We start from the raw sequence: 27,733 nt of genomic DNA on the forward strand, positions 1-27,733 counted from the left end.
GGGGAGAAAAAAACCCAGGGCTTTTTTATGCCTTTTAATGCAAAGCCACCTTTTAAACACAAATCCACACTGGGGGTCTTATTCTGCCCACAGAGGGTTGAGTGTCCTTCACAGCTTCCAGATCAGAAAGAGTGAATTTAGCTGTATATTCTCGATGAGAAGCAACAGGACAGTTCAAGCCCATACAGGGGTTAGAGGGCAGAGCAGAGCGAAAGCAAAATGCCCACCAAGGTCTGGGAGCAGAATTTGTCTGAGCGGCATTTCCTTGTGTTTAGATGTGATTGAAGGGTACTGGTAGCATCTGTGTCTTTACAAAACGGAGCCGATCTGTGTTAGAGGAAGATTCTGAGCGGAGGGTAATTCACACTGCCAGCGAAACAGTCACTATAGCTCGACTGGAGTGAATTGTTTTCCAAGTACTGTGATCATGGTTCTGAAAATATTTTTCTCACCTGAATTTACTACAAGAGTGAGCCACCTGAGAACATCTGGCAGAATCACTGATCTAATCTGACTTCAGATCAAGGATTCTAGAGGGAAGTGGCTCTGACAAGAAGAGAACGAAGCAAACATCTGAACTGTGTGTGGATCACAGTCAGCCAAAAGTTGGCCGTCAAAGGCAGATGAAATTCTGAAATCTGATGATGCATAGGACAGTGGTCTTTAGGGAAAATGGTTGATGCATTGCACTATCTAAATTTTAAATGATATAAAGAAAAATAGCAATAGACAGGGATCAAATCATAAAAAGAGGAAAGCAAAAACTATACTACCCAGGAGAAGCTTTCTGCAGAAAGCTCTATGGAATGGCAAATGCCTTTTCTCAGGAAGGAATAAAGTCTGTTGCTTCAAGAGATCATACACCTCTCTGAAGCCTCTCCATTTTTACCCAAACCTGCTTTAAATTTGGCAACTAAAGGGATCCTATGTTGGATGACCTTTCTATGCCCTCTGCTAATGCCTGTGTGGTCCCCAAAGGGGCTAGCACACATGTGATGGCAGTGGGTGCCAGCTTCTCACTGACATGCATGGTTTCAAGCCTGTGAGCAGGGTTGGCTGGGCTCTGACACAGCATGTCCTCTACATGCCCTTGTTATGACAGACGCCCCCTACTTGGACCTAATGCATGAGTCACCAAAGGCTATCGCCAGCCTCTCCTTCTGACATTCTCCCCCCAAGATGACTGGGTGAGTCAGGAGGTGTCTTCTTGTGAAGCCGTGAGCCCAGGCCAGCCTCTTTTAGCAGTTGTGACTGAGTGAGAACATGCCGTGCTCAGCCTCTTGGCTCCACTCTTACAACAACAAGTGCAAAAATCCTGACCACACTCTTCCCCATCTCGAGATCTGTAATGAGACCATGTGAAGCAAACGCATACAGTCAGGAAACAGGGCTGTAAGTCAGAATGCTAATGGAGTTTCTGATTTGTGGCCCTGAGACAGATTCTTTTGCTTTCTGAATCCAGACCCCACACATTCTGGAAGAAAAGCAACAACCAGAAGATGGGAAAAACAGATCATGCTTGAGACCAGTCTTCAGCCCATGCCACACTTAAGAGCTTAGGTTTAAATTCGGCAAAGAAATGAGCCATTCTTTCTTCAGTATTCATCGGAAAACTTGCTCAGACTCTGTTGGTCTGACCTGTCAGCTTTAGGATCATTGTCTTGGAGTCTTCTAAGCCAGTAAGTAATCATTTAATTTGTAATTATCATTTCATTTGAAATGCCAAAATTAAGGAAAAGTACTTGACATTTGCCAAAATGATGCAATAAAAAAGTAAGGAAGAAAAACTGGCTGAAAAACAGAGGATGCTCCCCACCCTCCCACACACACACACCATCCATCCAATCCCTCTGGTTTCATCTTTTATAATAGCTGGATAAACTTGGTTTCCCAACAACAGTCCAGTTAAAAAAAAATCCCTGCAGGTGGGACATTTCAAGTAGCAAACCATAGAGAAAAGATTTTGGACACTTCCTATTTCTCCTGATTTGGCATTTGGTTAGGTGTGACACGGGACAGCATATCCACTCCCCGGCTCAGTGGCAGGACAAAGTACGAGCGCCATGCACTGTCCTGCAGGCAGCCTCGTTGTAAGCATCCTTCCCCAGCCCCGGTTGATGGTGACATGGCAAGTAAAGGCTCAGCAGCACTTCACCACATAGGTTGGGGAGTCCTGGGCCCTGCTTATTTACAGTTGTCCAAATAGGGGGTCAGGGCTTGGTGTCCAATCCAGCTATAGAGCAGAGAGCAGCAGCGAGCATGGGGCACTTTCCAGAACCAGTTGCTTCAGCGTCTATGCTGGGGCGAATTCCCCACATACTACAATCATGGAAGTGTTAGAAGGAAACAGGGGGTATTTATGGAGCATGTCTATTTCTGTAAGTGCTCCAGTGTTTAATTACTGCTAAAGTCATTTGGGGTTTTTGACACAGATTCTATTTTAGTAAGATAAACTCAGCATAACCCAGCGTTGCCAAAAATGAATTCCTAAGGTAGATGACTAAAATAAACTGGTAATAAATATTGGCTGTTGGAATGGGAATTAAATCTCCGTAATGTAGACACAGCATTAATGACTCATTTTCAAATAATGGTCTCTCCCAGAGATGATTGGTATGAGGGACTGGGGAAGAAGGAAGTCCATGTCTCTTTCTTTAGGTGGAAGAATGGAAGAGGACTACGAACCCAACAGTCAGGATGTTCTTGTATCTGCTTATAGCCCCTGGAGTCTGAGAGGGGGTCAGTTGGACAGGCTGCACTGAGGCAGGAATAAGGCATTGAAAGAAGCCATCTTAGGGGCCGAAGCATCTGACTCGGGACAGTGTTCTCTCTTCCCCCGGGAGGCAGACTTTACCCCCAGGCCACCCAGTGCAGCTCATGTGCCATGAATTACCTTGCCAGTCATAGTGGGTGTCGCCATGTTCTGCTGCTGCTTGGAATGAGTGGTCTCTTTTAGGCCACCTTTACTCCTCAAGGTCAAATTCCAAACTTTTGGCCCACTAGGTTGAGCTTTACAACATCTCTGGTGCACCAGAAGGCGGTTGGGGGCAAAGGTCCGGCTGCAATTTGGGCAGGGCACGAGCTGAGCTTGGCCTGGACCCTCCTGGCTGGACTGGCCGCTTGGAAGGCCCTGAGGCTTCTGTGGGAGTGGCTGGCGCAGCTCCCTGGGAAGCTGGTCGTTTTCTATCTTCCACTTTTCCAGGCATCTGGGCTCATGAATAGGAAGGGACAGGGAGCCAAATTCCCTACCACAGATGTAGCAGAGGAGCATCCTTGGTCGGGCTGGGATGCCACCAGAAGCTCTCTGGAGCCCAGTAAGAGCATCAGAGCCACTGGGGGTTGGAACTCTGAGCCTCTCACCCTTCAGCTTGCAGCTTCTCTGGTGAACAAGAAGACGGTCTGGCAGGAATGTGCGGCCACAGAACTCACAGGGCAGCAGCTGAGCCTGGGAGCTCTGGAGCGCCGCCTCATTTGCTGCCTGAAGGTTGTGGGCTCCACTGCCACCGAGAGGCTGTGCTTTGCGGGGCTCTGGCCTCCTCAGGTGCTTGGGCAACTTGCTGTTCTCAATGCGCCACTTCTCCAGGCACTGGGGCTCGTGAATGACAAGTGACAGGGACCCAAATTCCCGGCCACAGATATAGCACACGGGGAATCCAGGCCTCCGTGACGGGATCACAGGGCGCCGGGGCTGGCTTGCCGACATAATTCTCCTACTGGACCGCTTGGAGAGTATCACCGTTCCGGGTCGAGTTCTCTGAGGGTTCGTCCTTATTTTTTCACCAGGACTGATTAGCTCTGTTCCTGGCAAAAGGCTAGAATGGGAATCACTAGATAGAATGGCTTGGTTGATAAGGAAGGTGGGTTCTTTAGAATGGTGGAAAGTCTGTTGCAATTTGTTGGAAACCCTTTTCTCCTTTCCTGTTTCCATGAACAAAACAGTCTTTCTTTAGTGCTTGCTCTGATTTTAGGCCAGGCTCATTTTGGGTCTCTGCTTAGAGTGAAGGTTAGTCAGGTTGGCCGTCCTGGGGTTCTACATTGTTGCCAGTACCTCAGACCCAAAGAGTGTGACTCAGAGCCTCATCGCACAGCAATGGTCTGGAATGCTGGAAAGTCCCCATTAAACCTCAGATGCCTCCAAGATCTGCGGGGGGAATATAAATCAAAAAATTACTACACATGTACATGTGCGCACTCATATACACACCCCCCTCTTAGATTCTAAGTGGATAAAGAGCAGTGATTTTTTTTTTTACCTAGTATCCTCTTTAGCTAGAAGAGTAACTAGCACATAGGATTTGCTCAGTAAATGGTGAAATCAATTTGAAGAAAATTTCCATTATGAATTGCACTGTTACTGAATTGCATTGTAAGGAGTGTGCTGTCCAAAAAAGTATGACCAGTCATAGTACATCGTAGACACACGTGGCTCAAACCAGCAGAGGCATGGTGGTGAGGTCATGGAAGAGAGAACCAAGAACTATGAAAATGAAAGGGTAAAACTGACACAGATCCTGTAAAGAGATCTTCTACCTTAGGGATTCTTAACATTTTGTGCCATGGATCCCTTTGGGAATTCCTTGAAGCCTTTGGACCTCTATCAGAATAATAATTTTAAAAGTATACAGTAAAATTCTTGCTGTTACAAGTGACACTTATTTTATTGAAAAATTTTTCGAGTATTTTTGGTTGTGATACAGATTTTATTTGGAATAGAGTAATGTGTAGACACCTTGAGTGTCCACGGGCCTCAGTGAAGAACCCCTGTGGAGGAAACGCTTCAACAGTGAACAGAACAAGGATATGAGGAAAACCCTCAGACGAGGAAAAATGTCACAACATACAAGTATCTGTTTTCTTTACGAAGGGAATGGAGTATTAAAAAATTGTGGCCCTAAGTGTCAAGCCAAGAATTCCTATGCTCTTCCTGGTGGGATCCCTGCAAGTCTTGCCTGAGATGAGGATGCTCAGACGTTGCTTGATGCTCATTGTGCAGCTATGGTGCTCACATTGTTTTATGTAGATATCTGTCTGTCTATAGATAGAACCTATTTATCTTCCAAATATTTTTTATAAAATCATGACCAGTGGTTTTCCCAAACAAACCATTAGAAAGGGCTAGGAAGATCTCTTTGTGAGCAGAAGTCTCAGGGGTTTTTCCCTAGGGAAAGACATTAATCAACTTTACCCCGGGTCTACAAGATACTTTTCAAGTATCTTAGGACCTTCTTCATTTCCTGAAGGATGACCAGATCTGGATTGGAGGCTCCATAGCATCTGCTCCCAACCACACAGGGAGCAGCACCTGATCTGAGGCTGGACCCTGTGGACCTCGATGGGCATGAGTTCAGGCAAAGTGAGGACAGCCCTGCTGGTGATATCAAAACACTATTTGGATGCTGCATCTGATAAGGGACAAGAAGAGCTGTGAGATCTGTGCCGAGTTCCTGTATTTTGGGGCCAAAAAAGTCTGAATTTTTGCAGTTAAGTCTACCAAATCAGAGCTGGCACAGAAATGGAAGTTATTCTTCATCTTGACAGCTCCTAAGACAGCGAAAGTAATGCATATGACAAATGAATGCATTGGCCCAAACAGAATGGCCAGTGCAGAACATGAAGCTTAGAGAAACAAAACGTATCACTTGATCAACACCATCTAAAAGAAAAAGTGGATCTACAGAACACAAGGAATGCAGTGAAATTATTTCATTTGGTTCTTATCAGCACATGAGTAAAATGATACGCCCTGTGCCCCACCAAACCACTCAGCTTGGTTGTTTCTCATTTCTTGCTCACCAAGGATCTCTGGCTTTAGTTTCCCATTTTCCTTCTCACCAAAGTTGCACACACCAAAATTACTTAAGAAGATAGTTGGAAAAAAATCAACGCAATCAAATAGCTTTACTTTCCTTAAACTCACTTGCAATCTCCCAAGTTCTCTTCTTCCCTCCCTCTCAATCTCTCTCTTTTGCTCTCTCTTCTCTCTCTCTCTCTTTCTTTCTCTCTCTCTCTCTCTCTCTCTCTCTCTCTCTCTCTCTCTCACACACACACACACACACACTGTTCCCAGCAGATTAGAACACAGAGAAAGTCCATGACTTCCTCCACCTCCCTTATGATAAGGTAAGAGAACTAGTATTTACCAAATGCCAACTATACATCAGATATTGCATTTATATACATAATTTTAGTTAATTCTCCAATGATTATAAGGCAGGTATTATTATTTCCATTTTAAAAACAAAGAAACTTTGACTCAGAAAAGACAAGTAACTTGCCCAAGACAGTTAGTTTCTCAATGACAGAACTGGGAATGCACACCAGCTCCCTTTGGCGCCAGTCCCCAGTTCTTTCCATTATTCATTCTGCCTAAAATTCCCCCAGCTGAGCTGCTTCTTTTTCATTTTTATCCGTTTTAATGTACCCTTCATTTGCCCCATGGGGAGGTAACTAAGCTCTCACCAGCCTTTACAGTCCCCTTCAGGAGAAGGTAGAGTCAAAAGGGAGGACGGGCACGGGGCACAGGAGAGAAACCTCAGAGAGGGGTAAACCAGGGGAGAGTGGGGGCCCCTGAAGGCAGCATTTTTCCTTAAGCCACAGGGATCATTTTACTTTGCTGTAAGTGGTTTTCTAAATGAAGCTTTCCCCTGCATGATGTACAATACAGATTCTTTTTCCTGATCTCAGCAACATTCTTAAGAAAAACTGATGTTGCTGGTGAGGGGTGGGGATGGGTGAGGAGGATCTGGGTGCTGTACCAGGTGCAGAGTTAAAGTGAAGGCTGCTCGAAGAGGTGCTCCGTTTGCAGCTGCTTCACCGTTTTCATTAGGGGTGGATCGCTATTTACAGAGGTGTTTGTGCACTGCCAGTATTTTCTCCGCTGCAAACATGATAAACATAAAATTCTCAAGTGAATCTTCATCTTTTCTTTTTCTACCATCTCTTTTCTGCTACAACATTCTCATGAAATTTCTGTCTTATTTAATTAAAATTAAAAGTATCAAAATATGAGAGGAGAGGTAGCTGGAAGCGAATGAATTTTTGGAACTGAGGTGTCTACAGGAGAAAGTTATGATGTTTCCACCAGGACTCCTGACAAAGTACAGCATGGTCAGCTGTACTATCTTATAAGTTGGTTCTAAAAGCAAAGTGCTGGAAAATACTAATTACTTATACTTAAATCACTTAAGAAATTGGCCTGTCACCCAGACACATCATAAAGCAATGCTGCTAGTTTACAGAGAACCACTTTGCAAAGCCAGCCATTTTCGTCTCAAGCATCATGGAGAGATATGCACTCCAGTTGGCCTGAACTATTCATTTTGACCATATTTGCACATAGGATATTTAAAGAATGTCTGGAAGGTATCACACTTTATCAATAGATGCCATTTTTCCATGCCCTTTGGGGTTCATGGGAAGGGAGAGACAAACTCACAAAGATGAATAGGAATAACCATGGAAATCCAAAACCCATAGACATGAGAAGGTGTTTTTCTAAGGAAGAGGGGGAAAAAATACAACCAAAGTGATTAAAACTTAAAAGAAAAATTTAGTTCTTTGAAGCAAAGTAAATATAAGGGATACATGACTCCTTTCCTGTTACTGTAGAATCCAAATTCTTTAAATGGACAGAGGGATAAATAAGAAAGATGGCACTGGAGATAATGCTGGCTCTGAGCAAAACTATAAAATAGAGGAGGTTTGTCTTTAATATCCTCCATTCACCCTGCTCAGCAGACTCCATTCTCCCCACCTAGTGCCCTCTTATACTCTCCAGTCTTCCTTACCTCTGAAACCTTGTCCTTCAAAAGGAGCTGATGGACATAGTCACGCCAAGGCTGATCATTGATTAAGTAATATATTTCCTAGAGTCTGGCAGAGGCCTCTAGTTCCCTACCAATAGTTATTCTGCTCAACTCCTTCAAATTATGAGATCCCCAATTTTTAGCTGGGCATGTAATTTCTAGTTAAAGCCTAAAGGCTCCTTTGTAGCTAGTGAAGTATTGTGTGGGACTTGTAAAATCTCTTTTCTTAAAGTAGGAGCACACCTTGCCCCTCTTTGCTCCCTTCATATGATGCTTAAAGCGTGGATGTGGTGGCTGGAGCTCTCACAGCCTTCTTGGGCCAAAACCCATTCATGTAACCCTTGACATGACAAAGGCTGGACTTGAGTCCCTGACAATGTTGGAGCCACCATGTAAACTCTGAAGTGCCTCCTTTGGGCTTTATTTACATAAGAGAAATACATGTTTATTTGTATTTTATAAGAGTCTTTTACTCACGTGGAAACCTAACACTAATTGAGATACAATTGTATTTTAAGATTTCTCATTGACTTAGCACAAAAGGAATTCTAATAGTGATATTTTTGAATTTCAGGATCTTCTTCCTTTTTGATAAGGGAATTCTTTTTCAGAGACAAAATTGTGAGGGCACCAAACTGACTTATTAAATATAAACTTTCTCCTGAAAACCAGAGTTAAAAAAGTTGAACTGGTAAATTTTGAACCAATGGTTTTTAAGAAATTGATTCTCAAGCCTTCCTGACTTAGATTTATTACTATTTTTTTCTTTTGGACAAATTTGAAGGACATATTTTGCTTCAGGAAAATAAAAAGCAATGTTTTTCCGGGACCTTTTGAAAGAGCTAGGAGGCATTATGGCTGCCGGTTGTGAACTCACCGTCTCGCTGCTCCAAAGGCTCTTTCCTACACTCCGCTCTGGGATGCCGTCGCTGCACAGCCCTTTGGCTTTGCCAGCAGACTCTACCTTAGGCTGCTGACTGTGGCGCCACAGGAGGAATGCAAGATTGGAGGCGGAAGAGAGGACTGCCTCCTTTTGAAAGGGTCCCTGTCTCCTCGTGGCTTCTGTAAGCAGCACCCAGCAACACCTCTTCATCCCGGAGGAAACAGTTCTTCCCTGCAGCAGCAGCTGAAGCCAGTTTACAGTTTTCCAACACCTGAAAACCCGACTCCCTCATCTCCCAGGCCAGACAACTTCACCAGCTGTCTCTGCTCCCTTGATCTGATGTTCAGCTCCAGAAGGCACTCCTACATTTCTAAGTTTTAATAACTCAAACCACTTCCCTTTGATACTCCAGCCTCAGGAATAGTAGCTGGCACTTCCTTTGTAGTGTCATGTTTTCTTTATACCCTGCTAGACATTTAGGTAACAATAACAACTCTAGTTAATGTCTCTTTATATTGCATTCTCCCTGTTCAGGTAATGTTACAGTATCTGTCTCCTGACTGATGTAACCAACCTCAGAATGTAACTAATAAAAATGTGTGATATTCAAGCTGTGCCTTACTTTACTATTGCCATAAATGAATTCTTTCACAGCATCTTAGAAAATAATATAATGCTATCTTAACATTCGACTCTCAACGCATTCAGACCACTGAAAACATATTTTGGTAATGTTTACACGCTCCCCATGCTTCAAGAGTAGAAAATGCTGCTCTTCCATTTGTGACTGACTGAATTAAATCACAAGGGGAAACATGCCGTTTGAGGCAGGCATGTATTTTTCTTAATTTTAGATGACACGCTTCTGCTGACTGCCCAGCCACAAGGCCATCACTGCCACAGAGGGAGTCAAAAAGTAAGACGATCCCACTCAGAGATCCAGGACGCCCAGGAAGTGCTGAGGGGAGCTGGTGCAGCCACTCTGCCTGGTTCTCTGCGCTCCATTCTGTGTAGCACTTGGGCCGATGGCATTCGCCACCCTCAGTAATTTGGATGCTAGTGGACAGAAGGCCAGGTGAGAGCACCTGGGAACTGGACATGATATGGTCTGGGAAGACAGAAGCAGTATCTGAAAGGTAAAAAGGAAACACTTTCAGAAAAGCAGTTCAGCCTGAGGCATGTGGCCTCAAGGGAATATGGTTACCCATATAGGCTTTTCCAGGTTGAATGTGAACAGCTAATGAAAAGTCTACTCTTCCTTATCCCTCCTCCACTGTGAAGAGCTTTACACCAAGAAGTTCCTTCACTTTTCTTCAATCTAATTGTCAGGTATCGACATAATAATCTGTGGTGTTAGGAAATCTACGAGAATAGGAAACAGGAGAAATGCATGCTTTATGACTCTAGTAGAATCTTCTGCAAGGACATTTTATGCTGTTAAGGCTCATAATATCACCCTATGTGAGCTATTGTTAGACTGAGCCTGTAATTTGCACGCTATATTGAGTATCCAAATCACAGAGTACTCAGGAGACACGAACGCCACACAGGTATGACCATGTAATTGTACTATTGACATTTGAAGTGGTGGAGAACTGGTTATGGAAACCACCAGTATAATCACATTAGAGGCCTACGATGTACAGAAATTCAGGATAGACCAAAAAAGTGGGGAGTCAGGTCATTGGATAATAAACAAGTCTATGCACCATATTTTCTGACATTGGAATGGTTCTGTTGCAATAAAACAGCTCTGTGCTAAATAGCGCTTTCTCAAGACTTTAAAACAGCAGTTCATAGTCTAAATCTGGCCCATAGATACATTGCTTTTGGCCTGCAGAGATTTAAAACTGTTAAATAATGAAGCTGCTACTATTTTGAAATTGAGAGATGTCACACAAAGTCAGGGTCTTTTGTTTTTTTTGCAGAAGTGGAAGATCTGGCCACACAGAGCCCACACTGCAGTGTGGGAACATCCAACATGTTAGTGAGTCAGGGCTAGGCCTGCGGGTCTGCAGCCAGGCCTCACTCTTCCAAAGTTTCTTATCAGCCCTTGCTTCACTAATTTACAGCCCACAACTGATCCTCAAAGGCATTTGAGTGTGTGACCATTTGTGATCTTTACTTTAGAATTCCCTTTTCCCCCATTTTTCTCCTCAATTAAGTATATGAAAATCACTTCAAGGAGTGCTTGTCCTCAGGAAACTGGAATCTGGTTGAGTTCTTTTCCATGGGAGATAATTACTAAAAGCATGACATGTTTATTGGTAAAAACTCAGAAAGGAAACTTCCTAATGAAAATAGAGTCAAACTGAAATACTCGGCCCTAGGAGTGAGGGAAATATCCAGGGGGAAGAGCCAGTGACCTGAGAAGGGATGTTCATACATTATCGGAGGGTCATAGGAAATGATGCATCTGATTCCACAGAGAAAAGAAATCAAGCAGCCAGTGTTTAGGTCAGCCACAGGAGAGATGGTATAAGAGGAAAAAAAGAGAAAAAAGAAAACACAAACAGGGAAGAAATATGTTTCATAGACCACCTGAAGTTTTTGGAGACATTCCCATAATTATTTAGTTATCCATCGATACAATAAGAACTACTCTTCTGCTTAAACCAACGGTCCTTGATTTACCATTAAATGATTCCCCAGATGAAGAATGTTGGTTATCTTATTAGTCTAAAGGAAGAATCAGTCAATAAAAAAGAACCATAAACAAGCTATTAAAAACATATTGTTGGATTTCCAAGATTTGGACTGGAAAGACTTCATAAGAGAATTATGCTTCCTTGGATTATAGAATTTGGTGTGCTTTCTCTTTCTGCCAAGCTGACCATTTTGCCAAGTACCACCTCTAAATTAATTTGAACTGAAAATGTATAAGAACAGCGCAGTAGTTCCTTTTCAACCTAGCATGAGATATCTCATAGCCATCAAGTGTCTAACATTGATGTATTATGCTAAAAAATAGTGGGAGAAGACTACAGATTCCCCTGTTTTAGTATTAAATTTGTAAGAAATTTCAAATACATGCACACCTTATTAGCCCCCACCATGTGATATGCTTACACAGTTCCCACTGTCTCCACGGCCCTGGTCTCATGGTGCTAACTCAGTGAATTATCTTTGGCACACACTTCCCGGACACAGAGCAGCAGGATCAGACACATGGCCACTGGACTAGAGCGTCCAGGTGGAAACAAACACAGTGAAGAATACAGCTGCCCTTGAAGGGAGCTGCTGGGCCAGGATAGGCTGGCACATGAGAGATGGGCCTCCTTGCATCCTGGAAGAGTCTTTTTTTAACCATATCACCCACTTACCCTCCAACAGCCTCAAAGTCATGCCTTCCTGCTATCCACTTCCAGGAGCTCCATGCCTCCCAGAGCCTGGCTGATACTTAAATTGATGGTCATTACCATTCATTACAGACATCAACACCCTTTGTTAATAATGCTCTCTCTACCTGGAGCTTTTTCTGAGAAAAATTCCCTGGGCAAAAAGCCAAAACGAGAGCAGAGCCCATGAGGCAGGCTGGGTCTCTGCTGCGTGTGGAACGAATGTGCCTCTGTTTCCTGATATGTGCTGCATGACCTCCTTGGTGGTGACCCCGGAGACTTGGAGGTTTGTGTCCAGCGACAAACTGAAGGCATTTCCCTGAACATGGGCTTTTTGCTGGTCTCCCCTAATCTCTCATCCAACGTAGAAAATGTCATTCCAACTGGCATCCCTGAATCTCGGGAACAAAGAGCTCTCTCACAGGCCAGATGGTCTGAGCTTGCTGACGGCTCAAAATGTTCTTTATGACAACCTTTCATTGCTCAGGAATCTTGCATGGGATATTCCGGGCTGGGGAAAACCACAGAAAGGACTCTCTTGGTGTCTGGGAGGAACTTGCTCCTTCTCCTTGTCCCCAGAGCCTAAGCCAAACATGGAATGTGGTGACAGATCTTTATCTGCAAATGTCCTTAGCTTATAGCTTAACTTTTCTGTGGTTTAAAATTTATGGAAAGCCTCCTTCCATCCCATGCTCAGTAGCTATCAAATAACAAGGAAGTCAGTGAGATTATCAACTGCTCATTCTGTTTTCCTTTAGTTAAAAGAAATAGGAGAAGAAGATTCATGTGTATTGTAAGTCATACCTACGATCGGAAAGACTGACATATGGGATTCAAGGAAATTTAAAATCAACTCTGTGGATGCTGATTTTTCCTCTTTCTTGTGTTTACCACATTCTGGGCTCTCTTTCCCTTTATTTCATTGTCTCCATTGTCTGTCTATCTTTACTGAAGTCCAGAAGGACAACCCACCATGTAAAGACAAGGGGCCATTGAGAAGGGAGCAAAGAGACATGGCATCCTGCAACGACCCCATGCCGATTTTCTCTGGAGGGATAAGGCAAGCTGACCAGCTCATCAGTACGAAAGAGTGGCTTCTTATGTTTGAACTCTATTATCTTCAGGAGAAAGCAGGATGAGAAGTGATGGGCCCAACCCAGTCACATGAGTCCTCAAAAGTGGAGAAACTGTCCCTGATTTGGCAAAATGGAAGGGACAACTGAAGAAGGAATGAGCCCAACTAGCCATTGCTGACTTTAAAACTGAAGGAGGAGACCATGTATCGAGGAATGTGTGTGGCCTCTAGAGGCTGGGAGAGGCAAGGAGACACAGGGCCTCCATAAAGGGCTTCCAAGGAGGACTACAGCTTGGTTGACAGTTTGATTTTAGCTTCAGGGGGTCCATGTTGGACTTCTGACTTACAGAACCATAAGATAATGAATTTTTGTTTTTTAACCTGCTAATTTTATGGCATTTTGCTACAGCAGTAGTAGGAAACTGAAACACCCCAAAAGGAAGATGTTATCCACGCAGCCTTCTGCAAAGCTGTTGCTCATCTGGTTCTGTCCACACTGTGCCCCAGAATCTAACCAGTCAGCACCCAGTCACCAGCTCTAGTTCCTGCTGCAAACCCCACGGGGGCCTGGGAACTCCATCCCAGGGGTCCTGCAGAGATGCTCCAGGCCGCCGTCTAGAATGAGAGTTACAGTACAACTTACTCTATAGTAACAAGCATAAATATTCACATAACATTATACAGTGGGGGCCCGATTTCTCTCTCTAGCTCTGGTGAGAACCCTCAGCCAGTGCAATAGGAAATCATCCTTTCAGATGTTGCATTCTCTTCTGTGTGACCTCTACATCTTTCCCATCCACACTTCAAGCATGTTCTCCCTGTTCCTCTTTGACTATTCTTTGTTTTGGCTTCTGCATATTTACATCAGGTCAGCTTGGCAGAAAGAGAAAGCACACCAAACTCTATAATTCTACAAGAAAGCATAATTCTCTTATGTGGTATTTCCAGTTCAAATATTGGAAGTTCACCAATATATTGTTAATAGGGTTATTGTAAAGATTAAAAGAAAAAAAAAACACTTAACGCACAGTGTTAGGTGGTAAATATGACATCATGATTGTTATTATATGGCTTTAATATGTGTCTTCTTCCCCATATTTTCATAAACAATCCAGCAGGCTGGATAATGCAGTGAGGAAACCAACTATAGATTTTTGAAATTATTCTCCCTTTTGCTAAAATATTCTGAGGAATTCCAAAGTTTTCATTTCCCAGCTAACTCAAACCACATTTTATTCACATTTTATTAAAAGACATTCCAACCTGAAGTCCTGAAAAGAAAAGACACTGGGAAGTTATGAGAAATAGGGGGACATTTTCTGAAATTATGAAACACATTACTTAACTCCCCTCACCCAGGCTGAGCTGTTTGGAGGAGTGCTGAGCGCTGGGCCAAAGGCTGCCGGCTCGCCAGTAGGCTCTGACATGGTCTGGTGTGAAAAGGTGAACCAGCCCAGTCACATTCCTCTCTCGGACAGAATAATAGTTAGCAGTGGTTGCTGAAGCAGAGAGGACACTGAGAAAGAGTCGCAAAGTTGAGCAGCAGCATGAAACATGGCGAATGAATTATGCATAAGAAGACAGACTAGAGGTAAAATAGAGCTTGGGCACAGGTTGATGTCAGGACACCCAGGTGACCATGCCTGAGGACTTCCACCGCTACTCGGGTATAGTGGATGTGTGATATTCTTTAGTTTTTTGTATTTTATTCTAGTCTAAGAACATCTGTCCTCATGGAACGCTGTCATATTCCTCTTAGAGAATAGAAGAAGCCTTTGTCACAGGGTCATAAATAAGAATACAAAATTATTTTAGGATTTATGATGGTCAATCATGTTAGGTTTAAAGAGGAACAGGTCACCTCGTGGTGGAAAGGCAGTGTTCAGGTCAGGTTTGCAGAGCTGACTGTGGACAGGCCTCTTTCTCTACCTCCCCTAACATGGGAAGAAGGGTGGGCCTCTAGTTCTGCTCAGAGTACTCTAACAATTCAAAAAGAGACTGATGAGAATGGGGCAGAAAAAGCCAATGGACACAATAACTGATTATTAACACTCTACTCAGCAGAAATGAAAAGAACTTGGTTTGAGAAGCTCCTTTGACACTCCTTTAGAATTCTGAAAATTTTATAAAAAATTACCTTTTAATTATTTTGGTGTCTGGACCAGAGAACAGAGTCTATTCAACTCCTTGGCTAGGACTTCTTCTGGAACAGGTCGTTCTTGTGCTTGCTGAGGCCTGGTTGTTAGGTTGCCTTGTGTTTCCAGGCACATGTATCCTTATAATAAATGCCCCTCTGTCTCAGAACACTTGGGTCTGGTAAGAAGGCCTACTTGGAAGTAGATTTATTTAATAATTTCTTCAGCTCAGAATGCTGCCTCTGGCAGTACAGCCCAGAACAGATATTTCGTGACATTACTTTTGAGTTCCCATCACCATCACCACCACCCATACAGATATTTCCAAATAACCCAAACCCTCTGCCCATGAATTGATAGGCTAATTATTACAATATGTATACTTCAGTTATATACATGTTACAATTTTGTGTCACTACAAATAAAGAGAATTCTACTCTAGTCAAACAAATAGAGTCATATCTTTTATCAAAGTAAGAAATCTGGACGTAATCAGAGGCTCAACAATACCAATGCTTCATTGAGGGTCTTGGCCTTTCCCTCATGGATGCAATTACAATACTACTATTACTGCATTATGTCATTTTAGTGTCTTCACATAGAACAGATGCATCAACTCTAAGGTCCCCAATCCTAGAGCCTAGCAGAGCTTTCATTAGGTGGGTTTTCCATGGTGGTGTGGTTAACCCAGCCCCAAGACAAACTTGGCAGTGAATCCCACCAGCCTAGGTTCATGGAACACCAATGACAGGTATCGTGAGCACCCTCTTTCTTTCACGTTCCTGCCCTTTCATCCCCAGAAGTCCCATCTACAAAGGTTACTCTAAAAACACAAAAAGGCAAATTTGGCATACAGCTCCTCAGCTGCCTAAAAAAGTTTCCCCTTCTTCTTCATCTTGAGAACTATTTTGTTACCCCAGATCCAGGGTGGGAGAGTACAGGCGAGATGTACTTAGTCAAGTGTCCGTTTGCTTTCAATGAGCTGAGCCCATTTCTCAGTTCTTCTTCACCTTTTCTTACTCCTTGTTCTTTCCTCCCAGTTGTTTTTTAAAATTTCAAGTGTTGTAAGCTCCTTTATATTTGTTTGTTCACATCATTGTTCTACTAGTTTTCTAATTTTTCAAAGACCAGGATCTTATCATACCAGGATTATATGGAAAAAATACATAAACTGGCTGAAATATATCAAGATATTATGTATGGAATAAATATCTGAAAATGCATAGATTTAGGATCTGTGCCTTGAATAACGTAGAACAATGATAATTTTAGGTAACAAATCTTGATCCTTTTTGATTAATTGTAAAATTCCAGTTACAAAAGTAACATTGAAATAAATGTTACATTAAAGATTATTAAATTGTTGAATCATGACCAAACTTTTTATTTAGATAAGCAATGGATAATGTCCATTTAAATAATTTTAGCAACAACAGTATTACTGTGCTACTTATCAATAAGTTTCTCCTGGGAGTCTCTGTTGAAAACTTGATTTGGAAATTTTTTGTTACATATAAATACCCCAATAGTTAAAATAATTAAACTCCACTCAACGTGGTATTTGACACTGGAAATAGACAAGCCAAAGAGGAAAATGTGGTTTTAATTTTTGTTGATCAAAATGTTATGTGTTTCATATATTAGATGGTTTACTTGGAATTGAACACATAAAACAATCCAAGACTTAGCTTATTTTAATGTTGCATGATCATTTGGTATTTTTCAGAGGAAATGCCATGAACTGATTCAAGTAATACAAATACTAATTTCTTATGATACATTTCTGATTTTAATATGAGCCATAATGTAACTAGTTTTTCACAAGTTAAATATATGCATTTCCATCCTCCCAGTGAATATATATACTTGCTTGGCAAGAAGGTGGAATTTTATTATATTTATTATCCCTTCAGTGAGCACCCTGCTTCCAATTCCTCCTATATAAGAACATACACACACCTCCTGCTACACATCCCCTCTCCATATTTCTTCTGGGTCAAAAGAATATATTGCTAACTATTGTCATAATTTTCATTTAGCAATGAATCCCTGCCAGGATGTCAATCCATCTAACACTTATTTGGTAATGATATGCTGGATTGTAACCAGGTCGGATGGTGCTAATAAGGACAATTATTGACTGAAATTGAATTCTGAGTCTTTCTTCAATTGCTTATTTCTATCTCCAATACTCACTGCTTCTCATTTTGTTCTTCATTCATTTCACAGTAATTTTACTAGAATAAAATTTACAAAATAAACTTTGACAGATGGCATGGTACTTTATACAGAAAACCTTAAAGACTCCACCAAAAAACTATTAGAATTAATAAATGAATCCAGTAAAGCTGCAGCATACAAAATCAGCAACAGAAATCTGTTGAGTTTCTATATACAAATAATGAACTAACAGAAAGAGAAAGTAAGAAAAAAATCCTATTTACAATTGCATCAAAAAGCATAAAATACCTGGCAATAAATCTAACCAGGAACCTGAAAGATCTGTACTCTGAAAACTATAAGACATTGAAAAAAATTGAAGATGACACAAACAAATTGAAAGATGATTTATGCCTGTGGACAGGAAGAGTTAATATTGTTAAAATGGCCATACTACCCAAAGCATTCTACAGATTCAATGCAATTCTTATCAAAATACCAATAGCACTTTTTACAGAATGAGAGCAAATAATTCTAAAATTTGAATGAATCAAAGAAGATCCCAAATAGCCAAAGGTATATTGAGGAAGAATAAAAAGGCTGGTGGTATCACACTCATTGATTTCAAACTACACTACAAAGGTAGCGTAATCTAAACAGTATGGTACTGGCACAAAAATAGACACATAGATCAAATGGAACAGAATAGGGAGCCCAGAAATAAACCCAAGCTCATATCATCAATTACCATGACAAAGGAGGCAAGAATATACGATGGGAAAAAAGACAATCTCTTCTATAAATAGCATTGGGAAAACTGGACAACTATACTAAAAGAGTGAAACTGGGCTGCTGCCTCATATGATGTACAAAATAAACTTGAAGTGGATTCAAAACCAAATTATCAGACCTGAAAGCATAAATATCCTAGAAGAAAACATAGGCAGTAAACTCTTGAACAGTGATCTTAGTAATTTTTTTGCTTATGTCACCCTAGGCAAGAGAAACAAAAGTAAAAGTAAACAAATGGGACTATATCAAACTGAAAAGTTTCTGTACAGCAAATGAAGCAATCAACAAAATGAAAAGGTGACCTGCTGCATGGGAGAAGATATTTGCAAATACTATATCTGATAAGGGGTTAATATCCAAAATACATAAAGAGCTCATACAATTTAACACCAAAAAATACAATCTAATTAAAAGTAGAGGACCTGAATAGACATTTATCCAAAGAAGACATGCAGATAGCCAACAGATGAAATGATGCTCAACATCACGGATCATCAGGGAAATGCAAATCAAAACCACAGGGAGATATTACCTCACACTAATCAGTTCACCTAAATGTCAAAAAGCAAGAAATAACAAGTGTTGGAAAGGATGTACAGAAAAGGGAACCTGCGTGCACTGTTGGTGGGAATGCAAACTGGTGCAGTCACTGTGAAGAACAGTATGAATGTTTCTCAAAAAATTAAAAATAAAAATATCATATGACTCAATACTTCCACTTTCAGGAATTTACCTGAAGAAAACAAAGAAACTAATTAGAAAAGACATATGGACTACTATGTTTACTGCAGCATTATTTATAGTAGCTAAGATATGGGAGCTAAATAAGTGTCCTCTGATAGAGGAATGGATAAAGATGTAGTACATATATATATGTGATGAAATATTACTCAGCCATAAAAAAAAAATGACATCTTGCCATTTGCAACAACATAGATGAACCAAGAGAGTATTTCACTCAGTGAACTAAGTCAGATAAAGACAAATACCACATGATTTCACTTCTGTGCAGACTCCAAAAAATAAAACAAGCAAAAGGGACTCATAAAAACAGAGAAAACATTGGTAGTTGCCATAGTGGACATGGGTGGGGGGTGGGTAAGACAGGTGCAGGAGATAAAGAGATATAAAAAAATAAAATAAAATACATTAAACTTTGATCATATCTTTTCCCTTGTGGGAGGTCACACTGGGGGTGAGGTGAGGTTGAGATGGTCATGAGGATGTTTTCCTTTGCCCCAGTTCTCCAATGATGTCCTGATATAATTGGGGATTTTCATGCAGATGTGGGGTCAGGGAGTAGAGAGCAAGAGAAAAGATAAAAGGCACCAACAGACTCTCTAAATATATTTAGTCTCTCTTCATTCCCCATATGATTGGCTATTAATGATTTGGCAGAAAATTAAACATCTTTTATTACTCTAGTCATCTTACATTTTCTTTCTGCTCACTTTCTCATCTCCTGTTCTTTCTGCTTTTGCATCTTAATGCATCTCCCTTCCCATACTCTTCTTCTCCTGTTCAAGATCTACCCATTTGCTTTTGGATGACTTTTTATGACATTATATTAGTTCACCAGACACATGGCCACATCTACCAGCAATGTGGCTGGTTAATCCTTTTGGGCACTTTGCCTGCCCCCCTGAGTTTACTGTCAGGCAGGTGAGCAGATGTACCTCACCGTCCATACGTTGTTTCAGTCACAGTGAGTAGAGAACCACTTCCACTCTTGGCCCCTCTAATCCATCTTTTTCAGAGCAGTCATGTTCAACTGCTTAAATTACAAAACATTTCCTAAATCGCCACAGACTAAATGTTCCAAAGTTGTTCCACTACTCTCAGTGCAAAACACACACCCTTGACCATGAAGGCCCTTGTAACCAGGCACCTCTTTAAGTCTCTCCCTCTCTCATCTCCCTCCTGTAAGCACTGTTTATCCATGTTCACCTTTCAGTTCCTCAAACCAGCCAAATTCATTCTCATTCTAGGGTCGGTTAGGGGAGAGACTGGAAAAGGACTTTCACATGTTCTTAATATTGTGTAGAATTTTCTCCCAGTTCTTTGCATAGCTTTCTCATTTCATCCTTCAGGTCTCTATTTAAACATCATCAAGTCAAAGAGACCCATCTTGACTACTCTTTTGCCAGCAATTTCTCTCTTTCTCTCAAACACACATAGAGAGACACACACATACGTGCACATACCCACACGTGTGTGTACATATGCATACACATGAACACATGTGCCTACATATACATATATATGCACACAGAGATACACATGCACACATACCATATATGCATGCACACAGGTACAACTGCATCCACCATCCTCACAGTAATGTTCAGTGACATCACTCTTGATTTTCTTCACAGCACTTGCTGAATATGTTTTTGTCTTATTTGTTTACATATGCAAGATTTGCCTCCCTCCCTTGGATGTGGACTCCATGACATTAGGGACTTGTTTTTCTCTCTACATACTTATATCCTCAGCACCTAACCCAATACCAGGCACACTGTAAGTGCTAACAAACTATATTGAATGCTAAATGAACTGAGTGAGATTAGCTTGATTTTATATTAGAATTTTAAACAGAAATCAAATTCATTATTTGAACAGAAGAATAAAAACATGAAAGGACTTTTGGAAAGGAAGGGCTAACAGCCTGTTAGATACATGTGCATCTAATCCTTCTTCAATCCTTCTTATAATACTAACCCAAGGAATTTGTATTCTAGCTTTAGGAGTGTAACTCAGCCAAATCCAAGAGAAACAAGAATCCAGCCAATGACTAGGTACTGAACCAAGCTCTGTATCTCATGGTAAAGACTGCTTATCAAGTAGTGAGCAACCAGCATCAATGGCGTGGAGCTTCCCGCATGAATGGAGCTACATAGGCACTGCCTATTTGACTCATTGGCCGCTGTCTGATTAGGTAGAAAGCTGAAGGAGAATCAGAGAATTTGGCTTTCCTAATCTGAGTTTATTCATGTACTCTCTCTCCTGACCACACTGAGTACAGATGACTTGCAAGGCTTAATTCTCCTTGGAAGTCATATTTCATCTGAAGGGAGCCCCAAAGTGCTGGGTGTTCAGAGGAAGAACTGGTTCAAGGCCACAAGTCTTCAAATGTCTATTATGATTTTGGAAGATATCTCACCAGAATTCCTTGAAGATTAAAACAAGGGTCAACAAACTATGGCTCACTGGCTATGTCTGGCCAACTATCCATCTGTTTTTGTAAATAAGGTTTTATTGGAACAGTCTCATGCTTATTCATTTCATGTATTTGTCTTTGATGACTTGACCTACAACTACAAAGTATATGGCCTGCAAGGCCTAAATTATTTACTACTTGGGCATTTATAGGAAAAGTTTCATGACCCCTGAATTAAAGCATACAATCAAGACTCAATTTTATTTTAATATCAATTATTAATCAATGTGATTAATAAAATAGAATGCAAACAGAATCCTACCAAGTTTTTCTTGCATAGAACTCCATCAGGCTTCTCTTACAATCTTCTGTGAAAAAGGTGCTTGCCTGCCTTTCACCCTGGATGTTCTATTTACAGCTTGTCATCACTTTTAACATATTAACAACTTGCCTCCTTGATACTCTCCTTTCCTGCTGCCCCCAGTATAGTTCACACCTAGTGCCATTCGTGCATGCTGTGACTTGTAGAAAATACTTCTAGGTTTCTAAGACTCTCAGGAATCACTATGGCTCCCTCAGAAAGGGTGTTCTGGAATTGTTCACATTGTTCACCATTTACAGATTTTTTTAGAATTGCATATAGTCTTGAAAATGTTTCATTCATCAGTTTGGAAAAATTATTTAAAATAATTTCACCTATTCATTTAAATTATATAGACACACAGAAGAAACAGCTATCTTGAAGTCCAGTTTGCAAACAAATTTCTCTTAGACATAATATATAAGATTCAAATTTTAAAACAAGCTAAAAATGTAACTGACAGAAATGATAGTTGACATTCTCAGTCTCAAAAGAAATGGATATTTAATTAGCAAACTTGGATAGTCTGAGGAAATATTTTTCCTTAGTGAACATTTGAGTGCTGATAATTTTCTGTCAATTTGCAGGAATGCATGAAGACATTTAATTTAATGCTTATTTTACCACATATTGATTTTTTTCTCTGTAATTGTGAGAAATACATTGTTAAATAGGCACTAGAATAGATATTCTAGTTTCCTTGCAGAAATTATGAAACAAGAAATATTCTCCTTCCCTCTTTCCTTGTCTAGAACAGTGTCTGGAATAGAGCAGACACTCCATAAATTATTGAATGAATAAATGAATTAACACAAATTAAGTTCAAATCACACTGTGTACAAGTGGGTTTGAAAAATATATCTCTTTAACTGGGATTATCACTTGAATACATTAATAACTGTATACTTTTGGCATTTGTTTATTAAAGAATCATTTAAAATCCAATTACTGCCTAGGGAAAAATTTGGACAACATGCAAGGAAGAATGCCCAGCATAATTAAAACTCTGTGCATGGTTCCACTGGCAAGTAGTCATGGAAGGACTCAACTTGCGTATTTGCTTCATTACTTATAAGCCAAGATGAGCTGGCTTATCAAAAATTAATGGTGCCAATAAAGATAGATAACTAGATTCATGAAGCAGAACAGAGTCCAGAAATATATGGTTGGTTCACATATGCGGTCAATTCATTTTTGATAAAAATGCTAAGACAATTAAGTGGAGACAGGAATCTTTTAAACAAATAGTTGAGTCATTATTTTAAAATGGCGAAATAATCATTTCCCTTGGATATGTATAGAGGAAAAATGTATATCAACTCTATGTTTACCACACATAAAAATGGACTCAAGGTGGATCACAGAACTGAATATAAAACTATATAAAATATATAAATATAAAAACTATAAAGTTTCTAGAAGAAAGCATAGGAAAATGTATTTATGACCCAGATATTTACAAAGGTTTTTAGACAAAGCACAAAGAGCATGAAACTTAAGACTGAAGAAAAAAAATTTTTCTTCAAATAAATGAGATACCTCAGCTCTTTATAAAGCACCATTAAAATTAAAAGGCAAGCATACATTCGAAGGAAATGTTTGCAAGACATATATTTGGAAAGGATTTATAATATGTATATGAATACATATATTATGTCATATAACAAGCAATTCTGTTTTTCAAAATGGGCAAAACTTTGAATAGATTATTCACAGCAGAAAATATAAATAGTCGATAAGTTCATGAAATACAATTCAACATCATCAGTTGTTGGTCATTAGAAAAACACAAATTAAAACCACAGAGATACCACTATACACACATTAGAGTAGCTAAAACTAAAAAGATTGCTAATACCAACTGTTAGTGCAGATATGGAAAAACTGGAACTCCCATACATGCCTGGGGGTAGTGAAATGTTACAACTACTCTGGATTATCATTTGGCAGTTTCTGATAAAGTTAAACCTACACCTACCTGATGACAGGGGCACTCTGTCCCTAAGTAATTACCTAGGAGAAGTGAAAACATGTCCACAGAAAGACATATACAAATGCTTATAGCAGCTTTTATTCTTAATAGTAAAAAACTGGAAACAAGATAAATACACATCAACAGATTAGTGGATAAATAAGTTATGGCATATTCATACACAAGGATGCTGCTGCACAATAAAGATGAAGAAACTTCTGATACATACAACATGTACTACTCTCTAAAATATTATGCTGAATAAAAGAAATCAGTACAGAAGAGTATATACTGGATTATTCCTTATATGGAACTCTAGAACAGGCAAAGTTAATCTGCAGATAACAGTAATAAGATCAGTGATTGTTTGCTGGGTAGATGGATGGGTGGAGAATGGACTACAAAAGTTAATAGATACATTCTTATATTGATATTGTTGGTGGTTACATGGATGTAATCATTTGTCAAAACTCATCAAATTGTACTGAAAACGGGTGCATGTATAGATGCAGTAAAGATGATACAAAAAAGAAAAAAGCATCTAAAATGGGCAAAATGTGAACACTTAACAAAAGAGAAACACATATTCCCAAAAAGTTCATGTAAAAATGCTCAGTTTCATCGGTCATCAGGGAACTGCAAATTAAAACCATGGTGACATATCATTTCATACTCATTATAAAGTTAAACATACATCTTACCTTATCGTGCATCAATTTCAATCTTAGGTCTGAAACCAAGGTAAATGAAAACGTATGTCCACCAAAACACTTGGGCAAGAATGTTTATAGCAAGTTTAGTTATAGGACACCCAAACTGGAAACAAATCGAATACCAATCAATAGGAGAACAGCTAAACAAATGTGAAATAATGCAATACTCAGCTGTAAGTAGAACTGAACTAGCAATATACACAGCAACATGGAAGAATTTCAGAAACATTCTGCTGAGCCAAATAAGTCAGACCAGAATATATACTATATGACGCTATTCTTGTAAAGTTCATGAACATTATGAAGAATGATGACAATTTCTCTCTGGTGACAGAAATCAGAACAGTGACTGTCTATCAAAGAATGATTGGCTGGAAGGGATATGGGAAAACTTTTTATGCAATAGAAATGTCCTATGTCTTAAGGTGATTGGTTAAATGGTTATATGTACTTACCAAACTCATTGATTTTAGGAGTTTAAGAACTTAAGATCAGTAACATTTCACTCCACGTAAATTTTATCTCAGTTAATAAAAAAAACTCCCAAGTCAATTGAGTAACTACAGCCTTTATCACCCCTTTTACCTTCAATGATAATTTGATAATAAACATATAATTCTAGATTAAAGTTAAAAATAATTCGCATCTATCTACTTTTCTTTGAAGAAAATTATCTTTAAAATCATCCCTGCAAGTGGAAATTGATTATTAGACTACTAGACTGTTTAATCCATAGTGCACATTGTCACCAGCATTGTCCAATGAAGTAAGATGATATTTGTTATTTTGTTTAGCAGCACTTGAGTTCTTCTTCTTAATGACTTTTTCTTTGGATTTTGTTTCTATAGCAAGGAAATATTTACTACATACTGGTGAGAAGGAAGTGGAAGAGATCCAGATTACCTATAATAAGCAGCCATTATTAGTCGAAAGGTAAGATTTGAGACCTATAAGCTATCAGACAAAAGAGAAAGGGCGTACCTTACTCACCTGGTAACCCTGGTTCTTTATCTTTCTATTTTGGCCTCTGTCATAGCCTGCTGATCCCCTCAGGGAGGAGGCTGGTGGAAACAGGAGCTGAAGAGCTGAGAGCTCCACAACTCACATCCCCTCTTGCAGGAGTCTGGAGAGGATGTGAGGCTTCCTGGAGCAGGAACCCCAGCCTTTGTTGCCTGGATGTATCCTGGCAACCTGTCAACAAAAGGGACAAGACTGAGTTCTCTAGTAACCAGTGGGAAAAATCCAAAACAAGGGGTGAAGGAACTCAGGAACCAACAACAAAATAGGTATGGACCTCGGCTTTCTTTGAAAGTGACTCCAGTGACTTTACCAACGGACTAGGCATCAAATAAGGAAAGGCGGACAAATTTAAGTCACGAGGCTCTTTTTAGCAATGGAATGAGGTAGGAATCACTTTTTTTTCTAAGGAGGAAAAAGAAACAAACTTTACTGTCTTGTTGATTTTTTCTAGGTCTTTATTATCTACACAGGAGAGTTGGGCTCTTCTAAAAGAAGGACATGGTTATTCTCCATGACTCTTAAAGGATGGTCTAGGCTTTAGTCTAAAATGCAAGAAAATACAAGACATAGAAGCTCTGGTTAGTTTACTTTCTAATGTGTCCTAGATATGGCAAACATTTTGAAAAAACTAAGGTCAACATTTTAAAATGTATCTGCAATTATTTTTTAAACCCCATACTTAAAAATACTTTGAAACATTGAGCTAATTGTGGTTCAACCCTACAATGAAATATTCTGAAAGCATTAAAGCCCATGAGGTAAAACAGTTTTTTACCACAGGGGAAAGGCCATGATTTAATTTTAAAAAGTGAAGCTACAAAACAGAATAAATAGTGTGGTCTCACTAAACTCTCTGTGACATGTGTACAGATGTGTTAAACTCAAAGAACATACACCTTAATGTTGATAGTAGTAATCGCTGGATGAGATTAAGAAACGTTTTACAAATGTCCCTTAGGGTTAGGAGTTAGGGGGGAAATAAACCCTTAACTTCTAAAATTCCAAAACTCTATTCCTCACTCACAGATATTAGAACTGGGGCATACAGATAATTTAGAGGATTGTTAATTCATTCAAGTGACTTAAGACCACACAGTCTAAAGATCCTACTAGATAATGAAGTTCCACCTCCTAACAGTCTATAAAATGCCCTAAAGATGAATAGATAAATCCTCTACAGAGATTTGAAGGTAACTCCATTACACTAGCAAATAAAACAGTTCTGATTTGGTTGCTTTTTTCTGAAACTTTTCTAAGATGCAATATATAAATGAGAAAGCATGCCTAAAATGATTTCAGAGCTGCTCTAAGGTGACTAAATATTGAGCAGGGGCAAGAAAACTTGGTCTTACATTTGACTTTTTACTAACTTGTGGTACCTAGTTAACATATTCCAGGGGTTTACACAAACTGCATGCTTTCTCAGCCCTGTTATGAGCTAAAGGAGTTACTTCTCTGAAGAAATTGCCCAATAAATGCACACCATACCAAGTTGCACACACAGTATTCAATCCAGTGGCAGGCTATTGGGCTAGATGGCCAAATAACAGATAGGAAATGCCTGCTTAGGACAGACAGGAAAACCCTGGGAAGGCACCAGGGGAGCAGATAATTCAATGCTGAATTACAGCAGGGCAGAGTTCTTTATCTGGACCAGAGCGCTGGCTTTCAGAACGCCTGAGGACGACACCCATTCCAGCAGGCAGCACCTGTGTTTGCAGGACAGCTGCCAGTGCCTTCACAGCCCTCCCCTCCCTGCCGGCAGTTGCCAGCTCTTTCTCTGTGCTCATCAGAGCTGCTTCTGAAACTGGCTGCAGAGGAACCTCTGTTTTCTCCCCAGCTCTGGACCCGTTGGAAATCCATGGCTTTGTAGTTTCAGCTTAAATTGAACTTCCTAGTGTTCACATGTATTTCAACTTGGCAAAACAGGTCTTCTACGTGCCTCTCTCCTCTGTCTTTTAAAGGGACCAAAACTCGAAGGGGCTTATATTTTTAATAAAATCAAGCTAAAAGGCATCTTGTAACTCTTACAACACAACCTTTTGATGATTTAAGTGTACATGAAGCAGAAACATGGATTCCATTTCCCACAAATCACACACGGTCCTTAAAAAAAATCAAGGATGAATGTGCTCAGCACGATGCATTCTGTTTGGCTGAACCCAAAACATGTGAAGAATACTTGGAAGCTGATAAATCCAAAATATTTACCCACCCTTATTTATAACACTGGGGAAAAAGCCCTTGATTCATGGCAACCGCTGAACTGTTCCCCTCTGCTGGGTGGGCAACCAGGAACCACGCATGCTTCAAGATAAC

The 27,733-nt window shown here is 40.1% G+C and overlaps 1 protein-coding gene and 1 long non-coding RNA gene across 3 annotated transcripts in view; one reads left to right on the forward strand and one right to left on the reverse strand.

Moving 5' to 3' along the window:
• LOC118921406 (zinc finger protein 474-like) overlaps positions 1-25,523 on the reverse strand; it is a 53,705-nt gene extending 28,182 nt beyond the window's left edge. For both annotated transcript variants that reach the window (XM_057490360.1, XM_036903140.2), the window contains exons 1-2: positions 25,385-25,523; positions 2,894-4,141 (exon numbers count right to left, since the gene is read on the reverse strand). In XM_057490360.1, the coding sequence (XP_057346343.1) occupies positions 2,894-3,928 (1,035 nt within the window). In that variant the 5' untranslated portion in view covers positions 3,929-4,141; positions 25,385-25,523. The remainder of the gene's footprint in view (positions 1-2,893; positions 4,142-25,384) is intronic.
• On the forward strand, positions 859-26,664 carry LOC130680150 (uncharacterized). Its single transcript, XR_008993199.1, has 3 exons — positions 859-1,679; positions 25,243-25,680; positions 25,866-26,664. It is a non-coding gene; the product is annotated as an uncharacterized LOC130680150 (long non-coding RNA).
• Positions 26,665-27,733: the final 1,069 nt, after the last annotated feature.

This window comes from Manis pentadactyla, chromosome 13 (genome assembly GCF_030020395.1).
Source record: "Manis pentadactyla isolate mManPen7 chromosome 13, mManPen7.hap1, whole genome shotgun sequence".
Lineage (NCBI taxonomy): Eukaryota > Metazoa > Chordata > Mammalia > Pholidota > Manidae > Manis > Manis pentadactyla.